Source organism: Dermacentor silvarum, chromosome 2 (assembly GCF_013339745.2).
Source record: "Dermacentor silvarum isolate Dsil-2018 chromosome 2, BIME_Dsil_1.4, whole genome shotgun sequence".
Lineage (NCBI taxonomy): Eukaryota > Metazoa > Arthropoda > Arachnida > Ixodida > Ixodidae > Dermacentor > Dermacentor silvarum.
Window position 1 is genome coordinate 169462025 of NC_051155.1, and position 15267 is coordinate 169477291.

At 46.2% G+C, this 15267-nt stretch overlaps 1 protein-coding gene across 1 annotated transcript in view; it reads left to right on the forward strand.

The window, feature by feature from the left end:
• Window positions 1-4276: 4276 nt before the first annotated feature.
• Window positions 4277-15267, forward strand: part of LOC119442092 (sucrase-isomaltase, intestinal-like) — an 81876-nt gene continuing 70885 nt past the window's right edge. Inside the window, 1 exon segment of the mRNA XM_037706819.2 lies at window positions 4277-4597. Within this exon segment, the coding sequence (XP_037562747.1) occupies window positions 4454-4597 (144 nt within the window). The 5' untranslated portion in view covers window positions 4277-4453.

Consider the following 15267-nt stretch of genomic DNA (forward strand, 5'->3'; position numbering starts at 1 on the left):
CGGACGGACGGACCGACGGACAGACAGACAGACAGACGGACGGACGGACGGACGGACGGACATTTTGTGGCATTTGCATAGACGCCGCGTTGAGCTATTTTTTTCTGGCAAATATTATTGCAAATGATAGCGTGGGCGCAAAAGATGTCTACGCAGTACCGTTGTGATGAAGGCGGGTGGCATCGCTTTCGACAGAAACGGCGCGGACGCTGAAGCTATTATGAAAAAGACTGATACATCGCTCTGAAATGAACCCAGTGCGTCGATGCATCCGTGGTCAGGGGTTACGAGCGTTGGGAGTGCCTTATTGCCGATTCTGTCAGATTCCGTCATACTGCAAAATTTGGCATCTCGTGAACTATAATTGGATCAGCAAACGGCCTTGTCTTTACTGATTGGTTCATAACTCCCAACACAGCGAAATTTGGCAATAAGGTGGGATTCGACACTATCCGGAATAGCACTCTTGGAGCATGCAACGGTTTGTCACCGCAGGCTTGCGATTGACTCACTCCTGGTGTTTGCCAGCGAAAGATGTCTTGTGCGCAAAATCTATGTCCATACTTAATCGCCGACAATTTCCTCTTCCCCAATCCTTTCCAGTAAAAGAGGCCGATGGGCCATTCCCATCTGAAGAAACATTTACCTTACTTATCACGGACTGCAATGGAATTAAAACAGTCGCGCGTTCGTCACTAGTTCCCGTTTTTAACTGCCAAACACGTGTCGGGCGTCTTTTGACTTATTTACGCTAAAAATAGATTGCAGCTTTCAAGGAAAATTTCCGGGTCACTGACCTGGGAGGGATCCTGACTTCAATTGATCGCAGTGAACATCGTGCACCATCTCGCAGAGCTCCACGGCTCTGGAATCATAACAAAACGTGACAGAAGCTTCGACAGAGTCCCATAAGAGAGACCATTGTGAAGTTTCTAGAAAGTAAATATAAAGTCAAATATTTGGTTTCTTTAATTCAAGTAAAACTGAAGTGGGATGAGGGGTGGTTGAGGCTGAAAAAAACTATTATTATATTCCATATAATTTACATTCACTTCAAATAGATTGTTAAAGCTACCGCCAGCGGTAGGTAACGCAATTCTACATCGGATTCTAGGTGGACTGCCGAAAGTTTGTTAAAAAGCTAACGAAATCATGCGATTTTTTTTTTTGCAAATAACGCCTGCCTCTTTCAGTAAGTCATCTGAGGAGGCTGAATTGTGTTATCTTACACAGGCGATTTTTGAACTGTCTAGAAAACAAACACACGGTACTTGCCACATTCATTCACTGCCTGCAATACAATTGAAACAATCACGTGTTTCTCCATATTTCCCATTTGGACGTCCTTAATGTGGATTTGAATTTAATCATATTTTTTAAGCGAAGCTTTATAGGCTCACAAGTTTCGGCGGAGGCGGCGGCGGTGGTGGTGGTGGTGGTGTCGCGCTGAAAAGTGGGCCGATCCTGGTGATAGTGCAGAAAAGGTCCAAGCTCAATGGCACATACCCATGTGGGCTCGGGGACCTGTAACGCGCCCTTGAACTACCCTTGTCACACGTGGGACCCAAAGAGACAAAATCACTAGCCCTTCTCCTGTCGAGAAAATGGGAGTAAGCGAAGCTTGTCGTCCGATTCTAGCATGAGGGCTTTCGAAGCCCAGGCGAAACGTCAGCGAAGAGTTGCGGTCCCCGAGTTGAGGTAGCGCGATGTTGAGGCCAAACGTCAACGAAGGGAGTTTAGGGTAAACGAAGGGGAACGCCTGCGACAGTGTCGTCTTGCCACAAGCTTCGCTTACCCACATTTTCTCGACAAGGGAAGGGCGCTGAATTTTTTCTCAAGGAAACAGGCAGCATCTTGAAAGTTCCTATCCCACTGACCGTGCACGTGAGTGGTGATGCCTGCAAACTGCGTAGACTGGGTTTGTCATTTAGCGCAGTATATGCATAACGAAGCTATAGAAACAGCAAAACTTCATTTGGAACTATAGTTGGTACATAATTATGAACTTAAACTTAGAGTGCCAGTGTGTGTCGTATCCTCATTTTGTGGTTCGTCTTAGGTGTTTGCGCTATAAGTTAAAGTATAGAAACAGCACCCGCGGCCAGGAAAATCCGAAAGGGTTCGCTAAGAAAAGTTTGCTTTAGAACGGTTTGGAACTGTATTATCTGGGAAATTCAAGGTTCTGTAATGGCAGCCTACTTGAGCCCACATGCCGAAGTCAGCGGGCTGGTCATGTCAGTGGCCCTTTGAGCAAAGGTTCCCAGATGTTTTGAACCTGGGTAATTCAATAGCAGGTGCACGTACGTGTCCGCGTCTTGTGACAGTGTCGTACAATTTGGGCCAATGTCATCGCCTTACTGTATATATGTGGGGCGAAGACAGCAGGGTTGAGAGCTACCACGAGCAGCCTAATCTACAAGGAAACTTCCTTTAACCTTGTCAGGTTACGGTGGAGGTATAGATAGACCGATGAATAAGAGCGTGTGTGTCACGACGGAGGAAAGTGTGGGGACCAGGTACAGGAGCTGTCGGCACTTGCGCGTTTTTCGTGTTATCGCGCATTTTTTTTTATCGGCCAGACACTGATAGGGTCCAAGCTGCGTCCATGCGGCAGCAAGAACGCCTATACGAGATGTGTGTGTGTGTGTGGGGGGGGGGGGGGGGGGGGGGGGGAGGGGGAGGGGATATTCTGTAAGTGTCCACCTAGTGGACATGTCCATTTTGTCGGCTCCTGAAGTGCTGCTTGGCTGGGGGCGCATGTCTCCTCCTCACGCATACCCCAGCCTAGACAATCAGAACTTCAGCACCAGACGGAATGGACATGTTCGCTAGGTGGACATTGCCCGCGTTCGCACCGAACGCGCGTGGCATTGGTATCGTGTTTATGAAGAACGTGCCAATCTTTGACGTACACCCTATGGCGGTGTACGGTAGTAACAATAATGCCATGGTCCCTGTGGTCACAAAATAAATGAAAACCACCGGATCATATATATTTCTCATTCTTTAATACTTCAAATAACAATTACATCATCACATCTTAATAGTCATAATTGGAAATACATAATTCCCACCATAGTACAGCTTCGCTGGTCTTCCATCTCCACCCCAGTGGAAGGGTTGACAATTTTTTTCTTTTCTTTTTTCCTTGCGTAGAGCAGCAGGATAACGCATATAAGCTCAGGCTGACTTCCAAAAAATTATTATTTTCCTATATTCTAGGTTTCGAGAAGCCGTGAAACCTTCCGTAGAAATAAATTCAGACTGCCTACAAACATCTTGCAGACCGCGAACTCTACATGTTTCTTGTTCTCCACGAAAAACCTAAAAGGTCCGTTAAAATAGTTCATTTATACCGCAGAATCACAACTCCATCGACCACGCACAGAGGGTCAATGGACTATAGGGTATGTATTACGACGTGCACCGTCATTGCCACGGAGACACCACGGCGAAGCATGTTGTGACCCTATTGCGATAGCTGCGGGCGGGACTCGTCCAGGAACAATAGTCACGTGTGGTGTGGCGACGAATGTAGAGTTTGGGCAGGTGACTGTTGGAGGAAGATGACTGTTGCATGCTCGCAACCTTGAAGCAGCTAAGGGCTTTCGATTTTAATGTGAACGCTGTAGCCACAAATTGCTAATTACGCAAATGAAAACGGCCTCGTGGGCAGTCAGCCGCGCTGACTCCCTTTTTAACAAGCGCCTTTCAGCGACCACATGTGCGTCAAGTAGATTCGATTTCTGCTCAAGTGCAAATCACCCCTCATTGGTCGTGCATGCCACTATGGGATGCTTGGCGCGGTGCCAGAGGCCATGTGGGTGTGGACGTGCGTTCGCTACCTCAGCTCTGTTGGTTCCGCAGCTCCACTGTCATGTATGTAATCGTAATCAATCAATCAATCAATCAATCAATCAATCAATCAATCAATCAATCAATCAATCAATCAATCTTCATAATGAGTTATTTGTTGCTCGTTTGACTCATTCACACTCATCCCGACTAACTTTGCCGTTGTACGGCATGCACCGCCGCGATTACCGAAGGGTAGGCCGAGAACACGCTGACCGACTCATATGAATCTTGTAAGTATTACGTAAGCGATACCCCCGCCCTATTCTTCCCTCACCAGTTCACCCTCATTGCCGCGGACAAATAACAGCGCAGAGGGTCGGCTCCCCTTCGGGTCTCGGCAAGTGACGCGTCCGTCGACTCCCCTCTCCCCCGCTGGCACGCTGCCGCCGCCTCGGCACGCTCGCGCGGCGCGGCGGCGCGCATCCTGCCGCCGCGGCTGCGTCCGCGCGCGCTGCCAACGTCGAGGAGGAGTGTGCGCGCTGCTGGTGCTTCTGCCGGCGCGGCGCTGCAACGGCTGCTGGCGCGCGCGTCTCGCTGCTAGCTGCTTTCCCGCGTCGTCGGCATCGGCGTCGACGTCGGCAGTGCGGATCGCTCCATGCGGGCCGTGACGACGCCGCTGTGCGCGTGCAAGTGCAGCCCGTGCTCGTGTTCGTCGTCCCGGCGCTCGAACGAGTACCGCGCCTGGCGTCCGCGCAGCAGGCGCTCGTCGCGAGGCGAGGATGGAGGACGCTACAGCGAGGTGAGTGTGCCACCGCCAGTGCCTGCCGCTAGAACGGAAACTCCGAGTCCATCCACTTCTTCTGTTGGGACACTTTTGGCGTGCCTATTCTGTTGCATCTCAATAGGATTTGCCGCAGCGGTAGATCAGCGGCTATGGCGTCCGCTGTGGAGCAAGAGGTTGCGGGTTCGATCCCGACATGAGTGAAATGCAAAAACGCTTTTGTACCGTGCACTTGGCGCACGTTAAAGAACCTCATTTTATGAGAATTAATCCGGAGACCTCCACTAGGGCGTCCCTCCTCCTAACTACCTGTGCAGTTTTGGTACGTTAGTCCCCGCAGTTCAATGCAATTCAGTTCAATACAGTCTCTGTCGGATGCAAGGAAAAGTCAAAAGAAAGACATTATACTTTATAGAAAGACCACTGTAAGGGAAACTTGGCCGAAAAATGGAAAGCTGCTGCAACTATATTCGTTTCCTTGCAAATTCTGTTTGACCATCGTCGGCGGTGGTTCGGAAGCGTCCTCGCCTCCGTTAGTGCTGGTGTCACTCAACAGGCATTACGGATGATAAGAAGGATGGAAAATGAAATATATTTTCACAAAGTACTGCAATTGAACCAGTTCGCGGCAGTTAATTTTGTAAGCAAGTGGGTTAAGTAGACACGAAATATGCACACACACGAGCATAGTCGACATTTTCGAGTGACGTTGACCTTCTGAGCAAGGCGGGCGGCAGGGCGTGTACGTTCGGTACTGTCTAGTGGTGCGCGAATAGCAAGTTTTTGAGACCGTATCAAACACTAATCGAATAGTGCGAGAAGCGAACCGAATACGATTCAAATAGTGACAGAGCGAATCGAATCAAATCGAATATTGAATATTTTTCGAATAGTTTGCCGATATTGTACAGCCTTCTGAACATCAATATCAAACAATTTTCACATCCTGGTATTTGCAACAATAAAATGTTCCTCTCATAAATTACACTGCACATAATAAAGCATGCTTTATTAAAAGTACAAAGCGAGTATTAGGAACAACTAAGCAGAGTGTTCGAAAACTCGGGGCTCTTCGGAGCGTACGCGGTCATGAATTATCATTTGAAATTCGTAAATGTAACGTTGTAGGCCGATTAATATCCGTGTATACCCTCACGACCAAACCAGACTTGCGCGTCGTCTGCAGGGACGGCAGAGCGAAAAAAAAGAAAAAAAAAAGAAAAAGGAAGGCACTTTTTCTTCATAGCACGAATGGTCGCGACCGATGGGGCCACTATCGCATAATGTATCTTGCAATGAAAGGCGTTCTGATTTATTCCGAAGGGAGGACACAGGTGATACATTTGTAAATAGTACCAAACAATACCTACTGCTGAATGCAATATCTAAAAAAATTATTGCGAGCGATCGAGTTAAGCCGGGTAGCTGCATGAGCGACGTAGCGTGCGTTATGTGCACTGTGCATGGGGTGAAAGTTACGGCATTTCTGCTCCAAACGTGTACAGTCACGATGTTAAAATATTCGAAAAGTATTAATATTTTCGAATATTTATTATGTGATTCAAGGACCTAACCGTTTACGACTATTCGATTCGAGGTCCGAATCGAATAGGACAATATTTGATTCGTTATTCGAAAGTTTCGAATATTCGCACACGCCTTGTACTGCCCTCTTTGTAACATATGTAATCGTTGACTGTCCGATGCAAGTAGTTCATAGAATTCGGTATAGTCTGCCTGTCAATGCCGTTGGCGAAATCTGAATTTTTCTATTTCACTGGAAGCTAGCAGAGTTTTGCACTGCGACACTGCGATTATAACAGCGGCGGTCAGGGGAACGTTAGCGATGATATTTTGTTGAGTTGACATCATACCAGCTGATGCATTTTGGCAACAGCAGATGCTACATAATCTGCATTCCTGATTGCTTTATATAAGTCGTTCGTAGTTGCAGTCTGCGGCATACCTTGCGGAAGCGGGCAATGTACATCCCGAAAAATAAACAACTTTTCTGTGCAGTTTTCTATGCTGTACCTGCCATTTAACTTCCGCAAGAAATCAATTACCATTCGTGAAAAAAAAGAAGAAAAAAAAAGGGGGGGGGGGTGTAGTTGGAACAACAATTGTTCCAATCTCTTAGATTATTTTCTTTATTTTTGCAGACGGTTCGCAATTACAATGGCCGTAACTGCTACACCAAGGGACTTCAAATAGCGTTTCGGAGAGTAGAAACAAACGAATGAGTTCTGCGCAAAAAAAAACATAGAAAAATTGCCGTCTTAACGTATAGCTTCATTTTTTCTTGTGTGATGCAGCAAGTAAGAAAAATTGCCGTTCTAACGTATAGCTTAATTTTTGCTTGTGTGATGCAGCAAGTATCATTACAACAGACATAGCACCATTCATTCACAAGTTACACTTGAAGATCACAACAATATAGTCCACTCACAAGCCAACATCCAAGTTAACAGTATACACATGAAGCTAAACCGTTAGAAAGCAGATAACTGTACGCGTGGTAGATATGACAGGGTCAGAACATAACATTGACTTTATCTTCGTTATCTAGATGGTTTTCGCTAAGATGTCGAGACTGCTGTCGTTTAAAATACAAAGCGCATCCGAATATGTAATATAGACAACTGTGCGAGGGTAGTCGCCCCCCCCTCCATAGACAGAAAAGGAAACGCACTCAACAGGTCGTCGACGTCATAGCATGGGATTCAGGTGATCTGAAGGACGTTGCTGTCGTCTAGAACAATGCCAATACCACGATAAGCCATGCATGCGGAAAGAAAATGCTGGTCCCCTATTCTCACTGCGCTCTCATATACACAGTACTGTGGTTTTCGTGAAGAACATATATTGGCTGTTCTTGGTATAACAGTCTTTACGTTATTCCCGTTGTCATTTGCAGCTGTAAACGAGAAACGAAGCCTACACACGTGGCCTGCAGAAACGGACGTGCTCTATATAGGAGCGCACGGTATTTATTTGACAGTGCCGCAGTTTATGGGCGTGATATAGAGCAGTACTTTCCAATCAAAGAACCTCTGAGGTTTAAATGGAAATTGCAAGTGTTCCCTCGCCCGAATCTAAACCCGCAAGCAGGCTCTTCCGCAATGATGACTTGTCGCACTGTGGTGCTATATTTCGTGCGCGCAGTAGTGGTGAACAAAAAAAAAAAAAAAAGAAACCATTAGGTGCGAGTTGTGATAGAAGACGCCTGTGTGATAATCGCGCGTAATTACATTAATTTCTGGGGATTTACGTGCCAAAACCACGATCTCATTATGAGGCACGCCGTAGTGGGGGAACTCCGGATTAATTTCGACACCCTGCGGTTCTTTAACGTGTTCCCAATGCACGGTACTTCTGAATTTTATAGTGTTAGCAATTATATAAAGGAAGGAAGGAAAGAGTGGGGAAGGAAAGGCAGGGAGGTTAACCAGTTCAGCACAACCGGTTTGCTACCCTACACATAAACAGGGCCATTGCCGCCGCCATGGCCACGCTGTCGGACACGCTGGACACGCAATATATGGACACGCTGCCGCCATTGCCATCGCCGTCGCCGTGATGTTTCGTATAAATGCTTCGGTACGTTATCAGACGCTAAAGTTGCTCTGAGCAGTTTTTATGGTCCAGACTGAATAAATCCTCAGATTTTTTACAATTGCAGGGCGCCAAGAACCGATATAAACAATTTCATTCACAGCTTATGTGTCTTTTATTAAATCTTTTACCTCTGGTAATAATTGCACAACAACATCAGGGCTCACCATCTGAGAGTGATGTAGTTTTACTGGCGCCGGCGCCAGTGCGCTATACAGGCAGCGCAGTGGCACCGGCGCGATGCTATCACAGGTCCTACACGGCATGCCAGAGCATTAAAAAGTGCTACATATTTTGGCGCTTCAACTATTTATGCCGACCGATATTGGTACCTTAAAGGTCACTGAATAGGCTTGACAAGGTTAGCGTATTGTATTGTATTGTATGTATGTATGTATGTATGTATGTATGTATGTATGTATGTATGTATGTATGTATGTATGTATGTTATGTATGTATGTATGTATGTATGTATGTATGTATGTATGTATGTATGTATGTATGTATGTATGTATGTATGTATGTATGTATGTATGTATGTATGTATGTATGTATGTATGTATGTATGTATGTATGTATGTATGTATGTATGTATGTATGTATGTATGTATGTATGTATGTATGTATGTATGTATGTATGTATGTATGTATGTATGTATGTATGTATGTATGTATGTATGTATGTATGTATGTATGTATGTATGTATGTATGTATGTATGTATGTATGTATGTATGTATGTATGTATGTATGTATGTATGTATGTATGTATGTATGTATGTATGTATGTTTTATTTCGATAGCAATTATACGGACACTCCAAGCAGATTTCTGCCGTCGGCGTCGCTGTCGCCGTGAGGTTCAGTATAAAGTACAACGGCGATGAAATTGTCGCCGCGCGTCGTATGCTGTGTGTACGAGTGAAAGCGCGCGAGGGACGCACGCTTTCACGGAGAGCGAATACACGGCGGAGAGCAAACGCGACTTCTTCCATCGCGCGAAAGGCCGTGGGGGGACGAGAGGGAGGGAGGGGAGGCGACATTTAGCTGCGGCACCAAATGCGTATTTATATAAAAACGGTTTCCATATCTCTTTCTTCCTTTCTCTCTCAGTCTCTCTGACCTTCATGTTGATTTTTTCCTTTCTCTCTTTCTATCTCTCTCTCTTTTTCTTTTCCTCTCTCTCTTACTCTCTTTCTATCTTCTTTTCTCTCTTTCTTTCTTTCTTTGTCTGACCATGGTGATTTTGTATATAAAGTTCTTTGTCTGTCTGTCTGTCTCTCTCTCTCTCTATTTCTCTCTCTTCCTCTCTCTTTCTTTCTTTCTCTCTCTCTCTCTCTCTTTGTGTGACCTTCGTGGCATATTTTCTATAGTTGTCTCTCTCTCTCTTTCTCTTCGTCTTTCTTTCTCTCTTTATTTCTTTCTCTCTCTTTCTTTTTTGTCCCTGGTATGTGCCATTGAGCTTGGACCCTTTTTGCTCATCGCCAGGAGCGGCCCACTTTTCAGCGTGACACCGCCACCGCCACCACCACTACCACCACTGACACTTGTGAGCGTATAAAGCTTCGCTTAAAACCACAGCTCTTGGTCCTGTGCGTCCCAATATATACACAGGCTCTCGTGCGGCCATACGTGCTTTTGCGTCGGGTTCGGTCTCCCGAGAGGCTGCGGTCATCCTCAGAAACAGGGTGGTTACTGGTTATCACTCCATTACATGTTTTCCGGCCCACATGAGTCCGAATATTCTTACAAATCTCCCAAACCCAAATGAGCTTGCTCATAACCGTGCGCGAGATCTTACCCACCGCGGCGGCATGGAAGCTTTTTTGGGGGCCGGACGAAATTAAGCACAGCGACCCATTACTTACTTTCCACGAAATAGTTTCTCACTACCAGTTAAAGCAGAGGAGTTTTCCACTATCGCATCCTAAGCTTAACAGGTCTAAATCGTCGACTTTAGAATGCTGCAAACGGGGTCCTTTCCTTCGAGGGGCTTCTAAGTCGCATCGCCCCAAATATATAACCACACTGCCCCTATTGTGGTGTGCATTTCTGTACATTGGCTCACATACTCTGGCAATGCCCTGCGTTACGTAACGCACCGTTCAACAAAGAAGCGGACTGGGACAATTCCCTTAAAAGCGGCGTACTCTCCGTTCAACCCCAGGCTGTCCAGAGGCACTGCGAAAGGGCGGAGGACCACGGTCTTCCTGCCCGTACGTGGACGCGGCCAGTGACTACTACGGACCTCCCACAGGGGATCCCCACGTAGTTCCTCAGGACCAAATAAAGTTCATGCCTGTCTGTGTTGGCTTAGAGCTATAGAGAGAGAGAGAGAGAGAGAGAGAGAGAGAGAGAGAGAGATAAATCTTGCGAAACATTTAAATATTTTTTCTTTCAAGAGCGATCAGATCAAGAACTCGTGTTACCTTCATGTGCACCAATAGGTTAGAATTCGTCACCCATAGACAAAGAATGAACTTCTTCAGCCGGCTGGCACAGCGAAAATTCGAAATGCTAATTGTTTTCATTTTTCCTGTCCGTAAGAGCAAACACTGACACGAGCTGAGCCCAGGTTATCCTGCACCACGTCCTTCCATAACGCAGCGCACTTGTGACAAGATAACGACCACATCCCAGGAAGCGCATTGTCACGTGTTCTCTAACATCACGGATATCGAGGCATGGATGGAGAAATCAACAGACAGAGGTCAGGAACAATTCGAGGATAATGGAAAAAGCGAAGTCTAAACTCACTGAACATGAGCGTGCTGACACGGTGGCGCTCGTGCCACATAGGAACGCGAAACCATCACCAGATGTGGAATGCGTCAGTGCGCGACCACAACTGGTTACATTTAATTGGTTACTACAAAAAATTAATTTTATTGCAGCGAGCATTATCAAGTAAAAAATGCAATCTATCAATTAAAAACTACGAAAAATATAATTCATTATAAATAATTATATACCATGTAACTCGCTACTGCAAGTCTGGCGACATCTTCCCGCACACCCAATGTTGGAGGTCCCGTGATCAAGCGGGCACTAAGAGTGAGAGGGGGGCAGGTGAGCGCACTTCTCCTCTATAGCCTGGCCGTGGCTGCGCACGGCTGTCCGCGCCGCTGAAAGCACACGCAGCGGCTCACGCGCCCTATCTTGGAGGTAACAGGCGGCGGGTGCCAAGTCTAAGGGCGAGCCTAGATGACTGGTGGCTTCACCCGCGCTGTATTCTTACGCGCATAGTGTTGGAGGTCGCGTAATCTTAACTTTCCGACACGCGGTGAAGCGAGAGGCAGCACAAAGCGTTCGCTTACTGCTGCCGGCATTCTTCTTTACGCCAGAGTTGTGACAGCAAGTGTTCGTGGTCATCCTGTGAGATAGATTCATGCTTGCCTGTGTCTTAATGATACCATACTTTCTGATTTGTAAGCAAATGTTTGTTGCTACTGATACGGCCGATAAAACTACGAGCGTTACTTCGTGTAGTTGTCGAGTAATTTGTTATAGCTATCAATGCTTCGCCTTTCAGGCGAAACTGCGACGTTTCTTTACTGCATTTTGTTCATTAAGCATTCAAAAAGAGAGTGTTGGATCACTCACTCATCTGTATGTGCACCTGCAATGGTGGCATTGAAAAACTTGGAGGACGCTTAAGCTTCGCTTTTAAGAGTGGGACGCGATAGCATTCAAAGATCCTTGACTGCCTCTCACGCTTCCCGACAACTGCAGCTTAAGCAACCGTAATGGTTACCGGGAAGGAAACACTCCTAGGGAAACACTGGCGGCGAACGCTATGCACGAAGGCGAGCTTTCTGGTAGAAACGCGGCCTCTTGCGTGGGGCGATCCCGGAGATATTGCATAGCCGCGCAAAAAAAAAAGCATAATTTTCAGGTTTCCATTTTTGTTTCTTACTTTTAATATTTCAGTCTGAGAAGATTTAACATAAAAGGCATGCGCTGTGGGTGTTTTGTTTCATGAGATTTGTTTGTGAATTGTCATGCTCAAAATTCCGTGGAATAGCTTTGCCAAGAATGCAAGACAAGGTATGAGCAACATTAATGATAGAACATATACATGTACCAAAGTATATTCGGAGGGCCTGTGTGGTTGGGGATGATTTTCTCCGCCGCATCGCACGCTGGTTGCCGACGCCGGATTTTCTGCGACACGGGGCCCTTAACGTTATCGCGTTAAAATTTGGAGGACGCTTAAGCTTCGCCTTCAAGAGTGGAACGCGATAGCATTAAAAGAGCCTTGACTGTTTCTCACACTTCCCGGCAACTGCAGCCTATGTAACCGTTATGTTTACCGGGAAACGCTGGCGGTGAACGCTATGCACGAAGGCGCGCTTTCTGGTAGAAACGCAGCCTCTTTCGTGGCCGGCCTTCATTTATTGTTTGCACCTTTAATATCTCAGCCTGAAAATATCTAGCATAAAAGGCATGCGCTGTCGGCGTGTTGTTTCATGACGATTGTTTGTGGGCTGTCACTCTCAAAATTCCGAGAAATAACTTTGTGATGAATGCAAGACAAAGTGTGAACAACTTTAGTGGTAAAATATATTTGGAGGGCCTGCGTGGTTGGGGATCATTTTGTCGGCCGCGGGCGGCAATGCCGACGCTGACGCCAGATTTTCTGTGATACGGGGCCCTAAACGCTATCGCTTTGTTAAATAGAATCACGAGAACACGGAATAAGATGTAGGAACAGCGCTGTGTTGTCGTGGTTGGCGCCCGTCGAAATAATCACTTCCGCTAAACTTTACGACTGGCAGGAGAACAACTATATATATATGCTGAAGTCAGACTACCTGTGTATCCAATCCGTTCGACACGATTGCGTTTTAGTACAAGAACACAGACTGGATGATCAACCCGTTGGGTAGGCAGTGTACACTCTCCCGTACAATTTCGACTACCAACATGGCATCGTGATTACGAAGCAATTATGCGACCATCGGTTTTCTAAATAGCATCTTACGCAACAACCGCTTTTGCTCAAGTTACCGCCACCATTTTTCTGAAGATATTTCTTTCGTGAAATGAGCAACCGAAGGTTGACAGCCATAATGAAGAGATTTTTCCTCTGCGAGAATGGTTGTTAGCCTACAGTTTCTAGTATAAAATGAACCAAAATTATTGTGCAAGCTTCTTTAGGTTTTTAAATTAAAATAGACAAAATAGCGTTTCTGAGAGAACACGGTGACTGAGCGGGGAACTTATCTAAGCTCCCTATTAGCAATACACTGTGCTCTACCGATGCGAGCGTGCGGTTTCGACGCGACGTAAGAAAGATGCACGCAAGTTGAACCTTGCAGAAAAAAAAGAAAAAAAGAAAAAAAAGTGGTAACGCTGTCACGAGGGACGAAGCATCGCCCTACTTTGTGGCACAGCGAGCTCTGTTTGTAGCTTAAAAAAGACATACACACAGAAAAAACTTAGTGCCCTTCCACTCTGTGAAGAAGGACTACCAGCGAAGCTGTTATGTGTTGTTATAAAAGGACGAAATTTCATATATATATATATATATATATATATATATATATATATGAAATTAAAGAATCAGGACATACACCTTAATCCTCCTTCATCCACCTTAATTCAGCTTAATAAACCATAATATTCCTAATACACCTTAATCCACCCTAATCCATCTTAACCCACCCTAAGCCACCTTAATCGACCTTAATTCACCATAGCCCTCCTTAATCCACCTTAATCCTACATCATCTACATTAATCTACCTTAGTTGACCTTATACCATCTTAATGCACCCTTATCCACATTAATCAACCCTAATCCTCTTTAGTCCACATTATTCGACCTTATTCAGACTTAATCCACTCTAATCTACCTTAATCCATTTCAATCCTCCTTCATGCACCTTAATTCGTGGATTGGTGGATAGACTGTGACGTAATGGCCATCAATCACTGGTTTTGACACTTATGTTAAGGAACCTACATACATAGGCTACTGTGGATTCAATTTTGTCGATGCGACTCTTTTCTACACACCCTGTCGACTCACCACTTTTGGTCAGAACGTAGCCATGACTGTGTTCTGAAAAGAAAGAATGTTTGCACGCACTGCAAAATAATTTACACCCGTAAAGTGATAAGGGACTATATCTGTCGATTACTCACAGCCTTACTCTCAGAAAGGGTGTAAGAGTGTGAGTTATAACATATTTACACCCTTTTTCACTTTTAAGGGTGTAAATTATTTTACAGCGCAGGTCACATTTCCCATTGGTAATGTCAGTTTTAGTGCTGGTAAACGCGAAGCATTACCCTGATCGTCAAGCATCGCAAATTTCTTGTGGAGCTGAGTGCGCGCATTTGCCACATGGGGCCCCAGTTCATAAAACTCCTCTTTCGTGAGTGCTGTATATGGAATCGGCCTTCGAAGTGGCGATTATCTCGATCGTTATCACATCGATCGCTGTCACGAATGGCGGGCGCCGCAACTCCAAATCATGATGAAAGGCTTTTGAAATAGAGAATCCTTGCGAATGCGGGCACATAGAATGAAACGGCACACTAGCTCACGCACACGCACACGCTAGCAACGAATGTTGGCACACACATTACCCACCCGCGTGCCGCGCGCTAGAGAAGCTTGCTTTTTCACGCAGCTGCGCCTTTCTCTCTTCCTCCCTATTCCTCTCTCTCCTCTGCCCTCATTCAGGTTTGACAATGCACATGCTTCACTGTGGCAGTTCTCCCGCGACCGTAGTTCGGCGCGCGTCTGCATGCTCAGTTTCCGGCGTTATGCGCGACGGCTATGCGTCACGTGTGCGTCACTCCGCGACCTGCAACAGAAACCGCAGCGCGGCGTGTCAGCGCGGGCTCGACGCCTCTCGCAGTTGCATGCCGGCTTGGGGCCCCTTATCGCTTTTTTTGTTGTCTCTATACCGCCAGGCTGAGGAGTTCCAAGCGTGGGGTTATAATTTGCCTTTGATGCGTAAGACGCGACATGCATGATTCTTGGAGTTTAAAGCTCCGAAGCTGCCAGGGGGCCGTGGCCTCAGGGATCGCACTGGCGTGGGTTCGATCTCGGGGGCCACGAG